A 24,465-nucleotide genomic window follows, 5' to 3' on the forward strand; every position below is an offset into this window, starting at 1 on the left:
CCCTAAAAGGCATTATAGAACCTGATGGGTTTTTATAACAATCGATGATAGTTGTCATGATCACCATGACTGAGACTAGCTTTATATTCCAGGCTTATTAATTGAATTTAAATTCCACCAGCTGCCATGGTGGGATTTGAACCCGTGTCCCCAGAGTTACTTATCTAGTGACATTACCACTACACCACCACCTCCCCACATATTCTTTGATGCGAGCCTTGGATTAGATAAAATGGGCCTTGCAGTATAGAAGCTCATAAAAATGATGCTGTGCTGAGTCTAGTGTCTATACTGGGTGTATATTAAGTGTCAGTCATGGCTCAGTTGGCGGCACTCTCTCCACAATGTTTCAGGTTCAAGTTCCACTCCTGGGTTTGAGCATAAAAGTCAAGGCTGATACTCCAGTGCGTTGCTGAGGGTGTGCTGCATTGTCGGAGGTGCAGTCTTTGGGATGAGCTGTTAAACTGGGGCCCATCTCCCTGCTCAGTTGGATATAAAAGATCTCTCAGAACTAGGAGTTATCTCTGGTGTCCTGCCCAACATTAGTCCCTCAATCAACATCACAAAAACAAATTATCTAGTCATTATCACATTGCTCTTTGTAGCAGTTTGCTGTGTGCAAATTGGTTGCTGTGCTTCCTACATTACAACAGTGACTACACTTCAAAAAGTACTTCACTGGCTGTAAAGTGCTTTGAGAACTCCAGTGGTCATGAAAAGCACTATCTAAACGTTTTTCCTTTCTTTTCATAATTCATTTGACTTTTCTTCAGTCATTAGTAATTATTGCAATTATTGTACTTTAGGAGAAAATTTAGGGACAGTGCTCAATGTATCTTAAGGTTCAGGTTGGCTATGGAAAAGAACAAAGAACAATCCAGAGTAAGAGGAATTAACTGGGGGAAAGCCGACTTCAATGGGGTAAGAATAGATCTGGGCCAAATAAATTGGAATCCAAGGTTGGGAGGGAAAATAGTAACCAAACAATGAGCTACCTTTAAAGAAGATAGTACAGGCACAGTCAAGGTGTATTCCCACGAAGAAGAAAGGTTGGGCAAACAAAACCGGAGCTCCCTGGTTGACAAAAGAAATAGAGATTAAGCTGAAGGAGAAAGTGTGCTTATGACAGATGTCAGGTGGATAATATAAGTGAGAACTAGGCTGAATACAGAATGTTCAGTGGGAAGATGAAAAAGCAAATAAGAGAAACAAAGATGGAGTATGAAAAGAGACTGCCAGCTAACGTAAAAGGCAATCCCAAAGCCTTCTGTAGGCATATAAATAGTAAAAGGGTGGTAAAAGGAGGAGTAGGACTGATTAGGGACCAATAAGGGGATTCAGACATGGAGGCAGGGGGAATAGCTGAGGTATGCTACCCAGGTCATGGTGAAAAAGGACATAATTAGTACACTAGAAGATTTTAAGGAGGAAGTGTTAGATAGGCTGACTATATTTAAAAGTTGATAAAGCACCAGGACCGGATGAGGTGCATCCAAGGATGCTGAGGGAAGTAAGAGTGGAAATTGCGGAGACACTGACCGTAATTTTCTAGTCTTCTTTGGACTCAGGTGTGGTCCTAGAGAACTGGAGAATTGCAAATATTACACCCTTATTCGAAAAAGGATGTAAAGTCAAGCCCAGCAACAATAGGCCGGTCAGTTTAACTTATGTTACGGGGGGACATTTAGAAACAATAATTTGGGACGAAATAGTCATATGGACAAATGCGGGTTAATTATGGAAAGCCAGCACGGATTTGTTCAGGGAAAATTGTGTTTAACTAACTTGGAGTTTTTTGAAGAGGTAACAGAGAGGGTTGATGATGGTAATGCTGTTGATGTGGTGTACATGGACTTCCAAAATGCATTTGATACAGTGCCACACAACAGACTTGTGAGGAAAGTTATAGATCATGGAATGAAAGGGACAACGGCAACATGAATATGAAATTGGCTGAGTGACGGGATGTTTTTTTTGGACTAGAGGAAGGTTAGTAGTGGAGTTCCCCAGGTACTCTTGCTTTTCCTGATGTATGTTAATGACCTAGACCTTGATGTACAGATTTAAAAATTTGTGGATGATAAAAAACTTGGAAGCATTGTGAAATGTTAGGACGATGGTGTAGAACTTCAAAAGGACACAGAGAAGTTGGTGAAATGGGTGGATAAGTGGCAGATAAAGTTCAATGTGAAATAATGTGAAGTGATTCATTTTTGTAGGAAGAACATGGAGAGACAATATAAAGTAAAGGGTAAAATTCTAAAAGGGGTACAAGACCAGAGGGACTGAGGTGAATATGTGCATAAGTCATTGAAGGTGGCATGATAGGTTGAGAGAGCTGTTTGTAAAGCATACAATATCCTAGGCTTTATTAGTAGAGGCGTACAGTACAAGAGCAAGGAGATTAGGTTGAATTTGTGTAAGACACTAGTTTGGCTTCAGCTGGAGTATCATGTCCAGTTCAAGGCACCACACTAGGAAAGATGTGAAGGTATTGGAGTGGGGGGAAAAAAGATTCATGAAAATGGTTCCAGGGAAGAGGAACTTCAGTTACACAGATTGGAGAAGTTAGGAGTGTTTTTCTTGGAGAAGAGAAGCCTGAGAGGTGAGAGGAAAAATTGTTCCCGTTCATGAAAGGATTGAAAGGGCACAGATTTAAAGTATTTGGCAAAAAAAGCAAAAGTGACATGAAAACATTTTTCACACAACAAGAGGTTAAGGTCTGGAATGCACTGCGTGGGAGTGTGGTGGAGGCACAATTGAGGCATTCAAAGGGAATTAGACTGTTACCTGAAAAGAGAGAACGCAAGGTTACAGGGAGAAGGTGGGGAAATGGTGAGTTGCTCATTTGGAGAGCCGATGCAGACACGATGGGCCGAATGGTGGCCTCCTGCGCTTTAACAATTCTGAGATTCTGCAACAATTGCTTAACTAACTTGCAAGTTCATTACACAGCATGTCTCCACTCCTTGGGTTAATTAGTTCTGATAAGCCCTCTTCCTTCGAAAGTAATTTTCATTGAATTTTGAGTGAAACACAAACCTTTCTTTGCTGTCTCTGTTGTGGTTTTTATTGGTAGGCTGCAGACATTCTGATTTCAGGATGTGGTGGATGCCTTCCTGTTCCCAGAGCTCCATGAATGTTGCTGGTTGCCAAGCACACCTGAGTGACTCAGCAGGGAAAGTCTGGCTGAGATTAAAAGTTCTGTGCTGTAAGGGATAGAATGTGACTCATTAGATTGGTGTGGAATGGGCAAGGTCTTGTTGTTCTTAAAGAAATATCTTCTTTATTGTGAATCTTTTAGAAAATGGGATTTGAAAATAAAAGATGACAGTCAACTGGAGTCGGTCAATCATATAAACATGTGTTTGTGCTTTGCAGATGGCAAAAACAGATCAAAAGACAGCAGCAGCAGCACCTCTGGGCCTGTGAAAGGGCAGATGCTGAGCAAGCCCAGCAGCATCTCTGGGATAGCTCAATGTTGGCACGGAGTAGTACAGCAACAGGTAAGGATAGTGGTGAGAAATTTGCACTGTTTGGCAGAATTCCAACTTTTAGTTCATGGAATTCCACCCTTGGTAGGATGGAGCATAAAGGAAGAGATAAAGAGAGTTTGTCAGAAAGGCACGGTGATAATCATGGGAGATTTTAATTTACATAAAGACTGGAAAAGTCCAAGGGGCAAAGGTAGCCTAGATGGGGAGTTCATAGAATGTTTCCGGGATAGTTCCTTAGAACAGCATGTCCAGGAGCCAACCAGAGAGCAGGCTATACTAGACCTGGTATTGTGCAATGAGATGGGATTAATTAATGACCCCATAGGTCATTAGGTGCAGTCACCATAATATAAAAGCAAAATACTGCAGATGCTGGAAATTTGAAGCAAAAACAGAAAGTGCTGGAAAAACTCAGTAGATTTAACAGCATCTGTGGAGAGAAAAACAGAGTTAACGTTTCGAGTCCGTATGACTGTTCTTCAGACCATAATGTGATTGAATTTTACGAGCGACCTGTGGGAGGAGAGGCGCAGGGCCAACAGGAAGTCCAAGGCGGAAGGGGCCACAGAAGATGCCACTATCCTGCTGCCAGGTTTTACAGGCGGCGATGCAACTACCTCAATATGTCTGAGGTGCAATGCTGAAGGAGGCTCCACCTCTCAAGGGAGACCGTGACCTCCATCTGTCAGATGATTGGCCCTGAGATCAGCTCTGACTGTGTGGGTGGACACCTCATGCCTGTGGCTCTGAGGCTCACAGCGGCCCCTAACTTCTATGTCTCTGGCTCTTTCCAGGGGTCAGTGGGGGATTTTTGCAGAGTCTCCCAATCAGCTGTCCACAGTTGCATGAAGCTGGTGACAGAAGCTCTATTCAGGCGAGCACTGACCTTTATTCTTTACTGTATGGACAAGGTCAGCCAGGCTGAGTGAGCCAGAGGCTTTGCAGCGATTGCTGGGTTCCCCTGCGTCCAGGGTGCCATCGACTGCATACAGGTGGCCATTAGAGTGCCAGTGAGTCAGCCTTCATCAACCGGAAGGGATTCCACTCCATGAACGTGCAGATAGTGTGCATGAACATGCAGATAGTGTGTGATCACAGGATGCAGATTCTGCAACTCTGTGCAAGGTACACTGGCAGCTCCCATGACGCCTACATCTTCAGATGCTCCCAGGTGCCGAGGCTATTCAGTGCTCCAGCCCGACCGGATGGATGGCTGCTGGGTGATGAGCTATCCTTTGAAGAGGTGGCAAATGACGCCTCGCCACCACCCAAGAACAGAGGCAGAGAAGCGTTACAATACAAGCCATGCCTCCACAAGGGTGGTGGTAGAGAGGACCATAAGTCTCCTCAAGATGTGCTTCACATTCTTCCTCAAGTGTGGCACTCAGAACTGGATGCAGTACTCCAGATGAGGCCTACTAGTGTCTTATACAAGTTCAACATGACCTCCTTGCTGTAGTACTCAATGCCCCTAATAATAAAGCCTAAGATACTATATACTTTATTAACTACTCTCTCAATATGCACTGCCATCTTCATTGATTTGTGAACGTATACACTGAGGTCCCTTTGTTCCTGCACCTCCTTTAGAGTTTCTCCCTTTATTTTATACTGTCTCTCCATATTCTTTCTGCCAAAATGAATTACCTCCCACTTCTCTGCATTGAACTTCACCTGCTACTTGTCTGCCAAATCCACCAACATGTCTAAGACCTTTTGAATTTCAAGACTATACTTATCACAGTTGACAACATTTCCAATCCTCGTATCGTCTGCAAATTTTGAAATTGTGCCCTGCAACCACAGTCTAGGTCATTGATATATATCAGGAAGAGCAAGGGTCCCAACACTGACCCCTGGGGAACTCCACTACAAACCTTCCTCCAATCTGAAAAGCAACCATTTAACACTACTCTCTGTTTCCTGTCACTCAGCCAATTTCTTATCCAAGCGCCTACTTTCCCTTTTATTCCATGAGCAAGAATAATGCTCACAAGTCTGTTTTATGGCACCGTATTAAATGCCTTTTGAAAGTCCACATATACCACATCAACAGTGTTTGCCCTTATCAACCTTCTCTGTTATCTCTTCAAAAAGACTCCAGCAAGTTAGTGAAACATGAGTTTCCCTTCATGAATCCATGCCGGGTTCCCTTAATTACCCTGCACTTATCTAAGTGACTATTGATTTTATCCCGAAATATAGTTTCCAGAAGTTTTTCTACCACTGAAGTCAAACTACCTGGTCTGTAGTTGCTGGCTTTATCCTTGCACCCCTTTTTGAACAAGGGTGTAACATTTGCAATTCTCCAGTCTTCTGGCACCACCCCTGTGTCTAAGGAAGACTGGAAGATTGTATCAGTTACCTTCTCTTTCACCTCAGCCTAGGTAGCATCTGCTTCCTTTGTAAACACAGGTGCAAAGTACTCATTTAATACCTCCACTATTTCTCCTGCCTCCGTATGCAAGTCATATTTCCTATCCTTGGGATTCCCTTTTATATTATCTGGCAGTCTCTTTTCATGCTCTCTCCTTGCTTTTCTTATTAGTTTCTTCACTTCCCTTCTGGTGCTTCTATATTCAGCCTGATTCTTCATTGTATTTTCTATCTGACGTCTGTCGTATGCGTACTTCTTCCTTTTCATCTTTACCTCTATCTCTCTCGTCATCCAGGGTGCTCTGGATTTATCTGTCCTCTCTTTCCCCTTCAAGGGAATGTACCTTGACATTGCCTGCAATACTGTTTCCTTGATGGTGATCAATTGTTCAGCCACCGTCTTTTCTGCCAACATTTGATTCCAACTCACATGACTCTTCTCATCCCATCGAAGTTGGCTTTCCCCAAATTAATTATCTCTGCTCTTGATTGTTCCTTGTCCTTTTCCATAGCCAACCTAAACCTTTATGATACAATGGTCATTGTCCCCTAAATGCTCTCTCCACTGATATTTGATCCACTTGGGCCAGCTGATTCCCCAGAACCAGGTCCAACAGTGCCTGCCCTCTTGTTGGACTGGAAACATACTGCTGCAGAAAATTATCTCTTAACGCATTCGAGGAACTCTCACCTCTCTCATCCCCTTGCACTACTCTTATCCCAGTCTATATTGGATAATTGAAGTCCCCCATTATAATTACTTTGTAATTCTTGCACCTCTCTGTAATTTCTTTGCAAATTTGTTTCTCTACATCCTTCTACCAATTGGTGAGCTATATACTACAACGATCAATGTTATTGCACCTTTTTCATTCCTTACCTCTAGAGAGAATCATTCCTTGACCCCTCTGGAACATCCTCTCTCTCCAGTACTGTAATGTCATATTTAATCAGTACTGTCACTAGCCTCCCCCCTTCCTTCCTTTCCTATCTCTCCTAAATACCTTGTACCCAGGAATATTTAACACCTAGTCCTGCCCTTCTTTGAGCCAGGTCTCTGTTATAGCAATAAAATCATAATTCCATTTGTCAACATGTGCCTGTAGTTCATCAGTCTTATTAACCACACTCTATGCATTCACATACTTGCACATTGACCCTGATTTAGGCTTTTTTACTTTCCCCCTTATTCTGATCCCATCTAATGACTTACTATTGACGACTCTAATTCTATCAAACTCTCCAAGTATTCCATCTACCTTAATTCTACTCTCTTTGTTGTTAGTTGATACTTCTCTACTTCCCACTGCCAGTTTTTCTCTTCTGCACTCTGAATTCAGTTCCTCAGTTTCCCACTCCCCTGCCAATCTACCCACCCCACCCCCTGCCCCCAAAAGCACTTGCAAACCTCCTTGCGAGGATATTAGTCCCAGTCTTGTTAAGGTGTAACCTGTCCTCCTTGTACAGGTCCCATCTGCCCCAGAACTGGTCCCAATGCCTCAGAAATCTAAAGCCCTTCCTCCTTCTCCATTTTTCCAGCCACGTGTTGAACTGTTCAATCTTCCTATTCCTATCCTCACTAGCATGTGGCACTGGGAGTAATCCTGAGATTACTGCTTTTGAGACCCTGCCTTTTAATTCCCCACCTAATTCCCTAAAATCTGCTCTCAGGACCTCATCCCTTTTCCTACCTATGTTATTTGTCCCAGTGTGGACCACAACCTCTGGCAGTTCGCCCTCCCCCAAAAGAATGTCCTGCAGCTGCTTTGTGACATCGTTGACTCTGCCACCAGTGAGGCAACAGACCATTCTGGAGTCACATCCATGGCTGCAGAAGCACCTGTCTGCTCTTCTAGGGGACTACCCTATAGCACTTCCTCTCTTCTTTCTCCTCCCTTTTGTGCAGCTGAGCCACCCTTGGTGCCATGAATTTGGCCCTTGCTACAGTCCTCTGAGGAACCATCTTGCTCACCAGTATCCAAAATGGAAAATGGCTAGAGAGCGAGAGAGCCTCAGGAGGTTCCTGCATCACCTGCCTGTTTCTCTTAGATACCCCGGCGGTCACCCATTCCCTCTCTGCCTGTGTACTTCTTAATTGCGGTTTGACCACCTCTCTAAACGTGCTATCTACGTAATCCTCAGCCTTGCGGATGCACCACAGTGACTCCAGCACCACTCAAGCTCTGCAACCCGGAGCTCAAGTTTCTGCAGTTTCTGACACTTCCTGCAAATGTAGTCATCGAGGGCACTTTGTACCTGCGCGCCCTCCCACATCCTGCGGGATGCAGATTCCATATTGCCAACCTGCGCTGACATACCTTAAATTTTACATGAAGTGTTTATTACAGTATGGTATATATAATATAGCCAATAACTTGTGAAATGGTTCATTTCATGGGGTGTTTCTTGAATTTATTGTGTAATATTGGTGAAGCATTAATATTTGAGAAGTTGTCAGTTGCAGAGCGGTTATGTAATTGTATTTTCACTGACCTCATACCTCAAATACATGGCTTAAACATTATCAGCCTCTAGAGGCAGAGTTATGGTACTGCAATTTTAAAATTCACTAAAGAAACATCAGATTGGCAATGGTACTTCCATCGTTTGTTTCTGACAATATTTTTTTCCATTAGGTAAAACGCTTTCTAGATGGGGCTTGGAATTCTCCTGATTTTGTCAAACGTTACAGGGATATGTATTTGAAGTTGAAGAATGCCATGGAGGAACTGTTTGGGCAACAGATGGCCTTTGTATTAGCACTGCGCAAGGGCTTCGCAGCAGCACTCCTTCAGCTATCCCATCTCACCGCCATGCATGTAAGTGAAAATGTGACCTCCTCACCACTGCATTGTTCACCATTGAACAATTCCAGCTACAACCTGCTCGTCTCATATTGGCATAAGCCGTACAATATCCTGTACACACTGAGGTTCTGGGTACAAACTGAACAGAAGAGTATGAGAAATAGGAGCAGGAGTAGGCCATTTGGCCCCTTGAGCCTGCTCCTATTCAATAAGATAGCCTTAATTCCACTTTCCAGCCTGCACCTCTGTAACCCTGGACTCCTTTGTCGAGCAAAAATCTGTCTTAATTCAGCCTTGAATGTATTCAATGACCCAGCCTCCACTGGTCTCTGTGGAAGAGAATTCCAATGACCCTCTGAGAGAAGAAATTCCTCCTCATCTCTCTCTTAAATGAAGGACCATTTATTTTTAAACTGTGTGCCCTAATTCTGGATTCTCCCATGAGGGGGAACATCCTCCCAGCATCTATCCCGTGAAGCCCCTCTCAGAATCTTACATGTTTCAATAAGATCACCCCTCATTCTTCCCATGAGTATAGGTGGTGTAGCGGTAATGTCACTGGACTAGTAATCCAGAGGCCCAATCTAATGCTCTGGGGACATAGATTCAAACCCACCATGGCAGCTGTTGGAATTTAAATTCAGTTAATAAATCTGGAATTGAAAGCTAGTCACAGATGACCATGAAATTACCATCAATTGTAAAAACCCATCTGATTCACTAATGCCCTTTAGTGAAGGAAATCTGCCATCCTTACTTGGCCTGGCCTACATGTGCGCCCAGACTCTGAGCAATGTGGTTGACTCTTAACTGCCCTCTGAAATAGCCTAGCAAGCTCCTCAGTCCAAGGGCAGTTAGAGCTGAAACTTCAGAGGTGGGGTGAGAATGACTGCCCTCGATATCAAGGCAGCATTTGGCTGAGTGTGGCATCAAGGACCCTAGTAAAGCTGGAGTCGATGGGAATTGGGGAAAACTCTCCGCTAGTTGGAGTCAGACCTAGCACAAAGGAAGATGCTTGTGGTTGTTGAAGGTCAATCAGCTCAGCTCCAGGACATCACTGCAGGAGTTCCTCAGGGTAGTTCCCTGGGCTCAACCATCTTCAGCTGCTTCATCAACGACCTTCCTTCCATCATAAGGTCAGAAGTGGGGATGTTCGCTGATGATTGCTCAATGTTCAGCACCATTCGCAACTCCTCAGATACTGAAGCAGCTCATGTCTGAATGCAGCAAGACCTGGACAATATCCAGGCTTGGGCTGACAATTGGTAGGTAACATTTGTGCAACATAAGTGTCAGGCAATGACCATCTCCAACAAGAGAGAATCTAACCATCGCTACAAGTGGCTACTAGGGCAGGTCAGAGGCTGGGAATCCTGCGATGACTAACTCACCTCCTGACTCCCCAAAGCCTGTCCACCATCTCCAAGAAGTGTAATGGAATACTCTCCACTTGCCTGGATGAATGCAGCGTCAACAACACTTGAGAAGCTTGACACCATCCAGGACAAAGCAGCCCCCTTGATTGACATCCCATCCACAAGCATTCACTCCCTCCACCACCGACGCACAGTAGCAGCAGTGTGTACCATCTATAAGATGCACTGCAAGAACTCACCAAGTCTCCTTGGACAGCACCTTCCAAACCCCTGACCACTACCATGTAGAAGGACAAGGACAGCAGACACATGGGAACACAACCACCTGGAAGTTCCCCTCCAAGCCACTCAACATCCTGACTTGGAACTATATTGCCGTTCCTTCACTGTCGCTGGGTCAAAACCCTGGAACTCCCTCCCTCAAAGCACTGTGGGTGTACCTACACTACACGCACAGTGGCAGCAGTAGCCTGTCTACAAAATATACTACAACAACTCTCCAAGGCTCATCAACGTCATCTTCCAAACCCGCAACCTTTACCATCAACCTGCACCACACGGATTTTTGCAGTTCAAGAAGGCAGCTGATCGCCATCTTCTCAAGGGCACTTAGGGATGGGCAATAGATGCTGGCCTAGCCAGCGATGCCCACATCCTGTAAAAGAATTTTAAAAACTTTCCTCATAAGACAACACCTTCATCTGAGGAATCAGTCCAATGAACCTTATCTGAACTGCTTCCATTGCAAGCATATCCCTCCTTAAGTAAGGCAACCAAAACTGTACACAGCTCTCTAGGGGTAGTCTCAGCAACATTATGTACAGTTGTATCAATATTTCCCTACTTTCATACTCTGTCCCCCTTGCAATAAAGGATAACCTTCCATTTGCCTTCCTAATTACTTGCTTAACCTGCATGACAACTTTGTGATTCATGTAAGAGGACCCCCAGATCCCTCTGTATCACATCATTATGTAGCCTTCCATTGAAATAATATTTTGCTTTTCTATTTTTTCTACCAAAGGATATTCTCACATTTTCCCACATTATTCTACATCTTCCAAATTTTAGTGCACTCACTTATCTCTCTCCCTTCGCAAACTCTGTATCTTCCTCACAACTTGCTCTCCCACCTTACTTTTTACTGTCAGCAAATTTGGCTACAGTACACTCGGTCCCTTCATCCGGGTCATTAATATAGATTTTAAATAGCTGAGGCACTGATCCCTGTGGCACACCACTAGTTACAGTTTGCCAACCTGAAAATGATCCACTAATTCCTACATTGTTTCCTGGTAGTTAGCCAATACTCTCTGCATGCTAACATATTACCCCCAATGCCACGAATGCTCGTGTCTTAACCTTTATGAGGCAACTTATACCTATAAACCACTCCCACCAGTGGCTTGTTTCCTTTGCTATTTCTCAACTCCTCCAAACTGATTCTACATCTTTGATCAAGATCTTTTCTAACTACTACACTGATCTCACCCTTTATTAAACCAGCTATCCTACCACCTATTTCTCTCTTCCTATCTTTCAATGCCCTTGAATGTTCAGTTCCAAACCTTGCAACTACATCTCTGTAATGGCTGTCATATCATACCCATTTATTTCCATTTGTGCCATCATTTCATCTATGTTGTAATGCTACATACATTCACATAAAGAGCCTTTAATTTTGTCTTTTTACCATGTTCCTTACTCTGACCTTATTTGCTGGTACATTCTTTCATTTGTATGCTCTATCCCTTCCTGCCACACTTTGATTACCATGACCCTTATCTCTATCCTGCACTAGTGCCTTGTCCTTTCTCATTTCTAAAATTCTCCTCATCTGAACTCTTTCCCCTCCAGCCCCCACATCCCACTATTTAGTTTAAAGCCCTCTCTGCAGCTTTAATTATTTGATTTGTAAGGGCACTGGTGCCTGTGAGGTTCAAGTGAAACCCTTCCCAACAGAGCAGTTCTCTCTTTCCCCAGTACTGGTGCCAGTATCCTATGAATGGAAACCCATTTCTCCCACACCAATCTTTGAGCCACACATTCGACCCTCTGATCTTATTTATCTATGCCAGTTTACTCTTGGCTCAGGTAGTAATGCAGAGATTATTACCTTACTGGCTCTGCTTTTTAATTTAGTCCCTTGCTGCTCAAACTCCCTTAGAGAGCCTCTTTCTTAGTTCAACCTACGTCGTTGGCACCCACAACAACTGGATTCCCCCCCTTACCACTCCAAGTTCCTATCCAGCCTCATGGAGTTGTCCTTAGCCCTGGCACTGGGCAAGCAACAAAGCCTTCAGACTCTGCCTTTTACTCTTTGTGTTGGAGGAGGATGGTGTGGTCAGCAGTGTCAAAAGCTGCGGACAGGTCAAGAAATACAAGGTTTCATTTACTTCTGTCGAGTTACATACGATGCCATTTGTCACTTTGAGAGCTGTTTTAGTACTGTGCCAGGTGTGGAAACTTGATTAGAGGGTTTCAAACATGGAGTTGTTGGAAAGATGGGCATGGATTTAGGAGGCGAGGACTCCAGTCACATAAGAACATAAGAAATAAGAGCAGGAGTAGGCCATTCGGCCCCTCAAGCCTGCCCTGCCATAAAACAAGATCATGGTTGATCTGCCCCAGACCTCAACTCCTCTTTCGTGCCAGCTCCTCATAGCCCTCAACTCCCCAATATTTCAAAAATATATCTACCTCCTCTTTAAATACTTCAGTGATCTAGTTCCACAGCTCTCTGAAGTAGAGATTTCCAGACATTCACTACCCTCTGAGAGAAGAAATTCCTTTGCACCTCAGTTTTAAATGAGTGTCCCCTTATTCTGTAACTATGTCCCCTAGTTTGAGATTCCCCTACTAGTGGAAACACCTTCTCAACATCTACCCTGTCAAGCCTCCTCAGAATCTTGTACGTTTCAATAAGATCACCCCTCATTCTTCTAAACTCTCATGAATAAAGGCCAAACCTGTTTAGCCATTCTTGATATGTTCAAGGGCTTTGGAGAGGAAAGAGAGATTGGAGATGGGGCAGTAGTTTCCAAGAACGATGGGGTCAAGGGTTTGTTTTTGGGGAGAGTGTGATGATTGCATATTCAAAGAAAAAGAGAGGGGTAGCACAGGAAGAGAGAGAACAGTTAACAATATCAGCTAACATGGCACCAGGAAGGGATGTTGGGTGGTCAGCAGTTTAGTGGGAATATGGTCAAGGGCGCAGGGGGTGCGACTCATGGATAAGATGAGCTTGGATAGGGCATGAGACGAGAAACTAGAGAAAGTGCGGAATTCACGGTTAAAGCAGTGGGGACCTTTAGGGGAAGTTTGTGGCCAGGTGGGATAGTTGAAGGGAGGAATGTGGCAGAGGCAGGTGATTGGATTGTCTCGAACTTAAGCATAGGCGGCCTTGCAGGTATTGTTGGAGGGGAGAGGACAGTTTGCAGTAGAGAAAATAAGCCAGGGGGAGGTGGCAATGTGGTTATCTTTACATTCTAGGATGTTCCTGGAATAGTGAGCAACGGCATGAATGAAGGTTACTTAAAAAGATGGGCTGATGCAAAGGCGCAGAGGGGCAATGTTACTGAGTGGATTTAGAGGGTCTATGTGATTGAGAGGATATAGGATCTGAAAACTAGCTTGGGCTCTAAAAGAACAGTGAGGTTTTGGCTAGTCCCAATCAACCTGAAAAAGTGGCTGGGAAGAAAGGTAGAAACAGCATGGAGCTTTTGGGTGAAGGCAGAAACTAGTGACTTTGGTCTGCCCTGTGTGTAACGAGAGGAAATTCCAATTTATCCTTTTTTTTTATTCATTCACGGGATGTGGGCTTCCTTGGCTGGGCCAGCATTTATTACCCATCCCTAGTTGCCCTTGAGAAGGTGGTGGTGAGCTGCCTTCTTGAACCGTTGCAGTCCATGTGGTGTAGGTACACCCACAGTGCTGTTAGGAAGGGAGCTCCAGGATTTTGACAGTGAAGGAACGGAGATATATTTCAAAGTCAGGATGGTGAGTGACTTGGAGGGGAACCTCCAGGTGGTGGTGTTCCCATCTATCTGCTGCCCTTGCCCTTCTAGATGGTAGTGGTCGTGGCTTTGGAAGGTGCCGTCTAAGGAGCCTTGGTGAATTCCTGCAGTGCATCTTGTAGATAGCACACACTGCTGCTAATGTGTGTCGGTGGTGGAGGGAGTGAATGTTTGTGGATGTGATGCCAATCAAGCGGGCTGCTTTGCCCTGGACGGTGTCCAGCTTCTTCAGTGTCGTGGGAGCTGCAGTCACCCAGGCAAGTGGGGAGTATTCCATCACATTCCTGACTTTGTGCCTTGTAGATGGTGGACAGGCTTTGGGTAATCAGGAGGTGAGTTACTCTTTGCATGTTTCCTAGCCCCTGACCTCATATGGCCACAGTATTTACATTGCTAGTCCAGTTCAGTTTCTAGTCAGTAGTAATCCCCAGGATGTTGATAGTGGGGGATTCAGTTATGGTAATACCATTGCATGTCTAGGGGCGATGGTTAGATTCTGTCTTGTTGGAGATGGTTATTGCCTGGCACTTCTGTGGCGCGAATGTTGCCCGCCAGTTGTCAGCCCAAGCCTGGATACTGTCCAGGTCTTGCTGCATTTGGACATGGACTGCTTCAGCATCTGAGTCATTGTGAATGGTGCTGATCATGAATGCTGTAATCATTAGCGAACATCGCCACTTCTGATCTTATGATGGAAGGAAGGTCATTGATGAAGCAGCTGAAGATGGTTGGGCTGAGGACATAACCCTGAGGAACTCCTGCAGTGATGTCCTGGAGCTCAGACGACTGACCTCCAACAACCACAACCATCTTCCTTTGTGCAAGGTGTGACTCCAACCAGCAGAGAGTTTTCTACCTGATTCCCATTGACTTCAGTTTTGCTAGGGCTCCTTGATGCCACACTCGGTCAAACGCAGCCTTGATGTCAAGGGCAGTCACTCTCACCTCACCTCGGGAGTTCAGCTCTTTTGTCCATGTTTGAACCAAGGCTGTAATGATGTCAGGAGCTGAGTGGCCCTGATGGACCCCAAACTGAGCATCAGTGAGCAGGTTATTGCTAAGCAAGTGCCGCATGATAGCACTGTTTATGACCCCTTCCATTACTTTATTGATGATGGAGAGTAGACCAATGGGGCGGTAAATGGCCAGGTTGGATTTGACCTGCTTTTTGTGTACAGGACATACCTGGGCAATTTTCCACATAGCTGGGTAGATGCCAGTGTTGTAGCTGTACTGGAACAGCTTGGCTGGGGGCGCGACAAGTTCTGAAGCACAAGTCTTCAGTACTATTGCTGAAAAATTGTCAGGGACCATAGCCTTTGCAGTATCCAGTGCCTTCAGCCATTTCTTGATATCATATGGAGTGAATCGAATTGGCTGAACTCTGGCACCTGTGATGCTGGGGACCTCCAGAGGAGGCTGAGATGGATCATCCACTTGACACTCCTGGCTGAAGGTTGTAGCAAATGCTTCAGCCTTATCTTTTGCACTGATGTGCTGGGCTCCTCCATCATTGAGGATGGGGAAATTTGTGGAGCCGCCTCCTCCAGTGAGTTGTTTAATTGTCCACCACCATTCACAACTGGATGTGGCAGGACTGCAGAGCTTAGATCTGATCCGCCGGTTGTGAGATCGCTTAGCCCTGTCTTATCACTTACTGCTTATGCTGTTTGGCACACAAGCAGACCTGTGTTATAGCTTCACCAGGTTGACGTCTCATTTTTAGGTATGCCTGGTGCTGCTCCTGGCATGCCCTCCTGCACTCTTCATTAAACTAGGGTTGATCCCCTGGCTTGATGGTAATGGTAGAGTGGGGGATGTGCTGGGCCATGAGGTTAGAGATTGTGTTTGAGTACAATTCTGCTGTTGCCCCACATGGATGCCCTGTTGCTAGATCTGTTCAAGGACATGCAAAACCATTTAGCGTGGTGGTAGTGCCACACAACACAATGGAGGATATCCTCAATGTGAAGGTGGGATTTTGTCTCTGCAATGACTGTGCAGTGGTCACTCCGAGCAACCGATACTGTCATGGGCAGGTGCATCTGCGGCAGGCAGGTTGGTGGGGACGAGGTCAAGTATGTTTTACCCTCTTGCTGGATCCCCCACCACCTTCCTCACCTTCACCACCTGTCGCAGACCCAGTCTAGTAGGACTCGGCTAGCTCGGTAACCACTCTTGGTGATGGACATTGGTGTCCCCCACCCAGAGTACATTCTGCGCCCATGTCACCCTTAGTGCCTCCTCTAAGTGATGTTCAACATCAGCTGAGGTAGGGTGGTACGTGGTAATCAGGTTTCCTTGCCCATGTTTGGCCTGTTGCCATGAGACCTCATGGGGTCCAGAGTCGATGTTGAGGACTCCCAGGGCAACTCCCTCTCGACTGTATACCACTGTGCCACCACCTCTGCTCGACCTACCCAGGGATGGTGATGGTGTAATCTGGGACGTTATCTGTAAGCTATGATTCCATGAGGATGACCATGTCAGACTGTTGCTTGGTCAAACAGCTCTCCCAATTTTGGCACTAGCTCCCAGATGCTGCGATTGCCATTTCCGATGCCTGGCGGTTCGTCCAGTTTCATTCCTTTTTTGACTCTTTGTAGCAGTTTGATACAACTGAATGGCTTGCTAAAGTCAACTGCTGTGGGCCAGACCAGGTAAGGACAACAAATTTCTTTCCCTAAAGGGAACCAGATGGGTTTTTACAACAATCGACAATCATCATTAGACTTCTTATTGAATTCAAATTCCACCATCTGCCATGGTGGGATTCGAACCCTGGGCCTCTGGATTACTAGTCCAGTGACAATACCACTACGCCATCGCCTCCCCCTGGACTAGATGACTGAGAAGCAGGACCGTTTCGGTGCTGTGGTTATTATGCAAACTTGATTGGAGAGACTCAAAACATAGAGTTGTGTGATCGATGGACACAGGTTTGAGACGTGACAACAGTTTCAAAGTGTTTGTGGAGGAAAATGATTTTGGAAGTGATCGTATTTTGCAAGGACAGAGTGGTTGTGGGTGGTTAGGGGTTTTGACAAGGCGGTGATGACAGTTTTGAAAAGGGAATACTTGAGGAAACGAAACCATTCATAATGTCAGTTTGTTTTAAGGGCCAAGAAGCTCAGTGGTTAACAATTTAGTGAAAATGGGGATTAGGACTGTTGGTATTGTGTGTCAGAGACAAAATTGACAAGATAGGAGAGAGAGAGATTTAGGTAGGAAGGTCAGTTAGTGTTTCCTAATTGAAGTCCATGTAATAGTGAGATGAGTTGAATGTAACTCTGTTCTTTAGGTCAGTGAGCGGTTTGCACAGTACATTGATCAACGCATCCAAGAAAGTGAGATGAACACGAGTAATGTGGAAACACTAAATCAGCTGCAGCAATTCTTGGAGCCGATGCTGTTCCTCTCAGGACTTGAGCTGGCCAACATGTTTGAACATTTCTACAGGTAAGGAGAATGGATTACAGGAATGGTGGTAAAGGAGGAAATAATATCTTGGTTAACGGTTTGGTAGCCATTCGCTAATTGCACAGTTTTCTATATGCAATTCCGGAGATGATAAAGCAATGGACACCCACAAGCAGCAACACAACAACCAGGTGCTGATAAGTAGCAATGCTAATCAATGACCACCTCCAACAAGAGAGAGCATAATCACCTTGCATAACATTCAGTGGGATTGCCATTGCCAAATCCCCCATCTTCAAGACCCTGGGGGGTCACTATTAATTAGAAACTCAACTGAACCAGTGAGACAAATTGGCGTGGTAACTACCCAAATTAGAGCTTGGATATTCTGTCCCTGAGGAGCAAGTCGTAAGTATGATGGAATACTATCCACTTGCCTGGATGAGTGCAGCTCCAACAACACTCGAGAAGCTCCACCAATCCCGGTCAAAACTGCCCACTTGATCGGCACCCCTCCAGCACCTTAAACATTTCACTCCCTCCACCACTGGTGCAAACATGGCTGCAGTGTGTACCATCTGCAAGATGCATTGTAACAAATCACCCAAGCTCTTCAGCAAGTCCATCACTTAGGAGGGGAAGGATAGCAGGTGCTCGGGAGCACCATCACCTTCAAGTTACATACCATCATGTCTTGAACATACATCACCATTGCTGGGTGGAAATTCTGCAACACTCAACCTAACAACACTATGGGAGTAACTTCAGAAGGACTTCAGTGGTTCAAGAAAGCAGGTCATGGTCACTTTGAGGGCAACTATGGATGAGCAATGGCCAGCTGAGAGTGGAAAACATCTGAAAATAAACTTTTTGGTGCATTTCTTTACCCTGGACTGTTTCTTTTTGGACAGATACTATCTGGCAGATCGGCTTCTAGGCCAAGGGAAAGTGTGGCTAGAGCGAGCTGTTATCGATCACATCGGAACCTGTTTCCCCAGCAGATACCCTCAACAGATGCTGAAGAATCTTACCGCATCGGATGAGCTGCAGCAGGAGTTCCACCTCTACAGGCTGCAACAACTCGACAAGAAACTGGAGGATCTGGATGACGAAGTAAGTATAGGATATCCAGCTTATACTTTGCAGAAGGGCAGGAGAGAGTCTCATCACCTACATCTAAATATGCAGCAGTTCTTTATTTCCGTCGTTCTGTGAAATTTAAAACAACAGTAATTCACTTGAGCCACACACCATCTTGACTTGAAATTATATCGCGTTTTTTCGTTGTTGCTGGGTCAAGAACCTGGAATTCCCTTCCTAATAGCACTGTGGGTGTACCTACATCAGATAGATTGCAGCAGTTCAAGAAGGCGGCTCACAACCACCTTGAGGACAATTTGGGATGGGCAACAAATGCTGACATTGCCAGCAATGCTCCCATTCCATAAAAGGATTAAAAAATACCTTGTAATCTATTGCTGGGGCCCATTTTAAGTCCAGAAACATGTGACAAATATCTTGCTGCTGCACTACACTATGGTTTTGATGGGGTGACCTCATTTTTGGAAATCCAGTTTAAGTTAGACCCTGATACTGTACAGACAAAACAAATCCCATTGTCTTGCGTCCAGTGCTTGGTTAACTGTGATTAATAATTGTAAAGTTGAGAGTGTACATTGATGATTACAAGTAACTTAAAATGACTAATAAAATGGATGATAGAGGCATATGTATTTAATAGAACGATGATTTTTTTAGGCCCTAAAAATGCCTTTGTTCTCGACTGTTCACTTACAGAAAATATTGTCTGTATCTAATTTAAAAAGTAAACAAATGTTCTTATAAATCGGATCCTGTGGCTGGTCCATTTAGCATCCTATCTTGATGGTGCTTTCATGGTACGACAATAATAACATTTCTCCTCCGTTTTGGCATTTAGCCACTGCCTTTCTCAGTGCTTTGTAGCTTAGCACCTAGGCATTGTAAATGGTGCCCTGATTTGGGATAATGATTGAAAATTTATGCTCAATAGTTTGCAAGATTATATTTGGACAATCAAGGTATGGGCCATACCATGGACCGATCCTTTGAGTGCAATGCATTGTTCCTTATAATACTCCCAATTGCGGACCCTCCCCATTTTGTGCCTTGTTATTCAAAACACATGTACCCTGACGATCCTCCACTGCCTCTGATTTGTCATGCTGCTTGGCTCGAATCTAGTATTAAATGAGCAGAAATGTCATTCAGTTAATATTGGAAAGACCGAAGCCTTAGCCTCTGCCACAGGCTCCATTCCATAGCCACTAACTCTAGCCCTCTCCTTGGCCTGAGGCCGAATTAAATCGTTGACAACTTTGTGGTTCCTGTTTGACCTTGATGAACTTCTGATCACATATCCCCTGCATCACGAAGACAGCCTACTCCCTCCTCTGCAACATCACCTGCTTCCAACCCTGCCTCAGCTCATCTGTTGAAATACTCTTCCATACCTTTGTTACCTCTATATATAACTGTTCCAATGCTCTTCTAGCTGGCCTTCCATCCTGCACCTTGTATAACCTCAAGCTCATCCAAAGCTAGGATATGAGCAGCACCAAGTTCCACTGGCCTAACCTACATTGTCTCTCAGCAGCACCTCGATATTAAAATTCTCATCCTTGTTTTCAAATCCCTCCATTGTCTCAGTCTCCCCATCTCTGTTGCCTCCTCAAAACTTACCAGCCTGCAAGACCTCTGTGGTCCTCCAATTCTGGCCTCTTTCACACCCCAGATTTTAATCGCTCTATCATTGGTGACCATATTGCCTAGGCCTTAAGTTCTGGAATTTCCTCTCTAAACCTCTTCACCTCACTACTACTTCTTAAAACCTACCTTTTAGACCAAAGCTTTGGTTACCTGTCCTAATAGCACAGCCCTTAGCATACCGTGCACAGTCATGCTCTCCATACCATAAAAGAGATATAGAAGCACTGAAGCAACTGCAAAAAAGATTTACACAGATGGTTCCAGATTGAGAGATTACAGCTATTGAGAAAGATGGGACAAATTGAAAGATTGAAAAGTGCAGACTTAGAGGAAATCTAATAGAGCTCTTTTAAATTATGAATTGGTTGGACAGAGTAGATATGCGGAGAATGGTTCAACTTGGAGCATCCAAAACTCGGAACCATAAATTCAAGATAATTACTGATGAATCCAATAAGGATCATAGTGTTCACTATGGAGAAGGACGATGTAGGTGTAGAAATCAGGGAGGGGGACAGTGATATACTTGAACAAATTAACACTGAAAGGGAGGAGGTATTAGCGGTTTTAGCAGGCTTAAAAGTAGATAAATCCCCAGGCCCGGATGAAATGTATTGTAGGCTGCTGCATGAGGCAAGGGGGGAGATCGCAGGGGCTCTGACACTAATTTTGAAATCCTCTCTGGCCACAGGAGAGGTGCCAGAGGACTGGAGGATAGCTATTGTGGTACCATTATTCAAGAAGGGTAGTAGGGATAAACCAGATAATTACAGGCCAGTGAGTCTAACATCAGTGGTAGGGAAATTATTGGAAAAAATTCTGAGGGACAGGATTAAACTGCACTTGGAGAGGCAGGGATTAATCAGGGATAGTTAGCATGGCTTTGTCAGGGAGAGATCATGTCTAACAAATTTGATTCAATTTTTTGAGGAGGTGTAAATGAGGGTAGTGCAGTTGATGTAGTCTACATGGACTTCAGTAAGGCTTTTGACAAGGTCCTGCATGTGAGAATGGTCAAGAAGGGAAGAGCCCTTGGGATCTAGGGCAATTTGGCTCCAAAATTGGCTTAGTGGCAGGAAGCGGAGGGTGATGGTCGAAGGTTGTTTTTGCAATTAGAAGCCTGTGACGAGTGGTGTACGCAGGGATCGGTGCTGTTTGTAGTGTACATTAATGATTTAGACATGAATATAGGAGGTATGATCAGTAAGTTCGCAGATGACACGAAAATTGGTGGTGTTGTAAATAGTGAGGAGGAAAGCCTTAGATTACAGGATGGGCTGGTAAGATGAGCAGAGCAGTGGTAAATGGAATTTAATCCTGAGACGTGTGAGGTGATGCATTTTGGGAGGACTAACACGGCAAGGGAATACACAATGAATGGTAGGACCCTAGAACGTACAGAAGAGGATCAGAAGGACCTTGGTGTACATGTCCATAGATCCCTGAAGGCAGCAGCACAGGTAAATAAAGTGGTTAAGAAGGGATATGGGATACTTACCTTTTATTAGCTGAGGCATAGAATATAAGAGCAGGGAGGTTATGTTGGCGCTGTATAAAACGCTAGTTATGTCACAGCTGGAGTACTGGGGGGTTCTAGTCACCACACTATAGGAAGAATATGATTGCACTGGAGAGGGTGCAGAGGAGCTTCACCAGGATGTTGCTTGGGCAGGAGCATTTCAGCTATGAAGAGAGACTGGATAGGCCAAACCCTAGTTTTCCTTAGAGCAGAGAAGACCGAGGGAGGACCTGATAGAGGTATACAAAATTATGAGGGACATAGGTTAAATAGGAAGAAACTTTTCCCCTTAGCGGAGGTGTCAATAACTAGGGGGCATAGATTTAAGGTAAGGGGCAGGAGGTTTAGAGGATATTTGAGGAAAGCTTTTTCATCCAGAGGGTGGTTGGAATCTGGAACACACTGCCTGAGGGAGTGGTAGAGGCAGGAACCCTCACAACATTTAAGAAGTATTTAGATGAGCACTTGAAACACCAAAGCATACAGGGCTGCGGGCCAAGTGCTGGAAAATAGGATTAGAATAGATAGGTGTTTGATGGCCGGCACGGACATGATGGGCCAAGGGGCCTGTTTCAGTACCGTATAACTCTATGACTCCAAGAAATTTCTTCACTCGGAATGTGAAATTCTCATCATAGGAAATGATGCTTTCAAAAGGAAACTAGAAACGTTGTTATCAAACTTTATTGGTTGAAGGACTCCTTATCAAATGGATTAGTCATCACTGACCCGCCATCTAAATTATAGTACTCATAAAGGTGTTGCATGCAATGGGTGTTTTAATAAAACAGGCATTTACTTCCAGATATCAGTAAGATGGGGCTGCCTCTTTCTCTTTTCATTGTCTGTCCTTGTGCACTCCTCTCCTGGGTGAGGCAGCCAGCCAGCCCATTCAGTTCTGTAATGTGACGGCTGCACTTCACTCCCAGCTCACGTTTCACGTTGTTTTGCTGTCGCCTGTTTTGAAAATCACTGAACTAGATGAACGAAAAAGGAGTAGAAACAATTTTTTTTCATTATTCATTCATGGGGTGTGGGCATTGCTGACTAGGTCAGCATTTATTGCCCATCCCTAATTGCCCTTGTTCAGAAGGCATTTAAGAGTCAACCACATTGCTGTGTGTCTGGAGTCACATGTAGGCCAGCTGAGGTAAGGATGGCAGATTTCCTTCCTTAAAGGACATTAGGACAGATGGGTTTTCACAACAAACCACAATAGTTTCATGGTCAACATTAGACTTTTAATTCCAAATTTTTATTGGATTCAAATTCCACCACCTGCCGTGGTGGGACTTGAACCCGGGTCCTCAGGGCATTATCCTGGTTCTCTGGATTATCAGCCCAGTGACAATACCACTATGCCACTGCCTTAGACTTCAAGGAGATCTAATAGAGCTCTTTTAAATTTTAAATGTTAAATACAGAGTAGATGTGCAGAGAATGCAGAACATCCAAAACTAGGAAGGTTAAGATGAAGTAGATGGAATGGGAGGAGGCTTGTGTAGAGTATAAACACTAGCACTGTATATTTTATTTAATATCTCATGTGCTTCAGTGCCAAATTGCCTTGGGCATTTTAGTATGTTAAAGGTGATGAACTTGTTGCATTTATACAAACATAAACTTTACAGTGAACCTTCTTGTTTTGTACAGATGATGGAAGACCAGATATCCTCGACAGAAGAAGAAACTGATTTGAAAGTACTTGTGCTTTCTCCACGTTGTTGGTCCATATCTTTTCTCTGTTATCATGATGATCCCAGAGCATTCTTCCCATCTGCCCTCAGCAATTTCCTGGAGGAGTTTTCCGACTTCTACACTATTAGTTAGTATATGAATCAAATCCAGAAATGTTGTCTTTTGTGCATAGAACCAAGAAGAAGCCATAAAAGTTCAAGTACAGCAATTAAACCCAAATTAGTTGAAAACCTGCTGCCCAGAGGCAGTAGTTACATTGCTGTCTAATACAAGAGACAAGGTGAAAATGCTTGGAAAGGAAATATTTGTAGGGCTCTGGGGAAAAGATGGTGGCATGGGATTATTTGGATTGCTGTTTCAAAGAGCCCATCTGTATGATGGGCTGAATGGCCTCCAGTACTATATGATTCTAAATTGACTTTTATGCTGAGAGATTTTTCTCTCAATTTTAGTCTCTGTGCTGAACAAGTCTCCAGTTGGTACAATTTCAAGCCAAATCGTTGAAGGAAACTCCTTAACTCCTCATCCTAAACTGCCAAGATTCTTAATAATTGTTTTCTTTATTCTTTCATGGGATGTGGGCATCTTTGGCAAGATCAGCATTTGTTGCCTATCCCTAACTGCCTTTGAACTGAGTGGCTAGCTAGGCCATTCCAAAGAGCAGTTAAGAGTCAATCACATTGCTGTGGGTTGAGAGCCACATATGGCACGTAAGGATGGCAGATTTCCTTCCTTAAAGGGGCATTAGTGAATTAGGTGGATTTTTATGTTAATTGATGATAGTTTCATGGTCACTGTTAACTGAGATTAGGTTTACGTTCCAGATTTTTTTTTTATTAAGTATCCACCAGTTGCCAGAGTGGATTTGAATCCATGTACTCTGGGCATTAGCCTGGGTCTCTGGATTAGTAGTCCAGTGACATTATCACTTTGCCACCATCTCTCTCAGTTGTTATAGTTTGTACTACCCCCTTTGCTGAGTGGACTGATATGAGAGTGAAACAGTAC

At 44.3% G+C, this 24,465-nt stretch overlaps 1 protein-coding gene across 4 annotated transcripts in view; it reads left to right on the plus strand.

Moving 5' to 3' along the window:
* The window catches only part of cul9 (cullin 9), a 318,678-nt gene that overhangs the window by 212,500 nt on the left and 81,713 nt on the right, over positions 1-24,465 (plus strand). For all 4 annotated transcript variants that reach the window (XM_078542786.1, XM_078542788.1, XM_078542787.1 and 1 more), the window contains 5 exons: positions 3,382-3,506; positions 8,510-8,692; positions 17,374-17,531; positions 18,404-18,605; positions 23,413-23,584. In XM_078542786.1, coding sequence (XP_078398912.1) covers positions 3,382-3,506; positions 8,510-8,692; positions 17,374-17,531; positions 18,404-18,605; positions 23,413-23,584 — 840 coding nt within the window. The remainder of the gene's footprint in view (positions 1-3,381; positions 3,507-8,509; positions 8,693-17,373; positions 17,532-18,403; positions 18,606-23,412; positions 23,585-24,465) is intronic.

Source organism: Cetorhinus maximus, chromosome 5 (assembly GCF_964194155.1).
Source record: "Cetorhinus maximus chromosome 5, sCetMax3.hap1.1, whole genome shotgun sequence".
In the NCBI taxonomy this organism is placed as follows: Eukaryota; Metazoa; Chordata; class Chondrichthyes; order Lamniformes; family Cetorhinidae; genus Cetorhinus; species Cetorhinus maximus.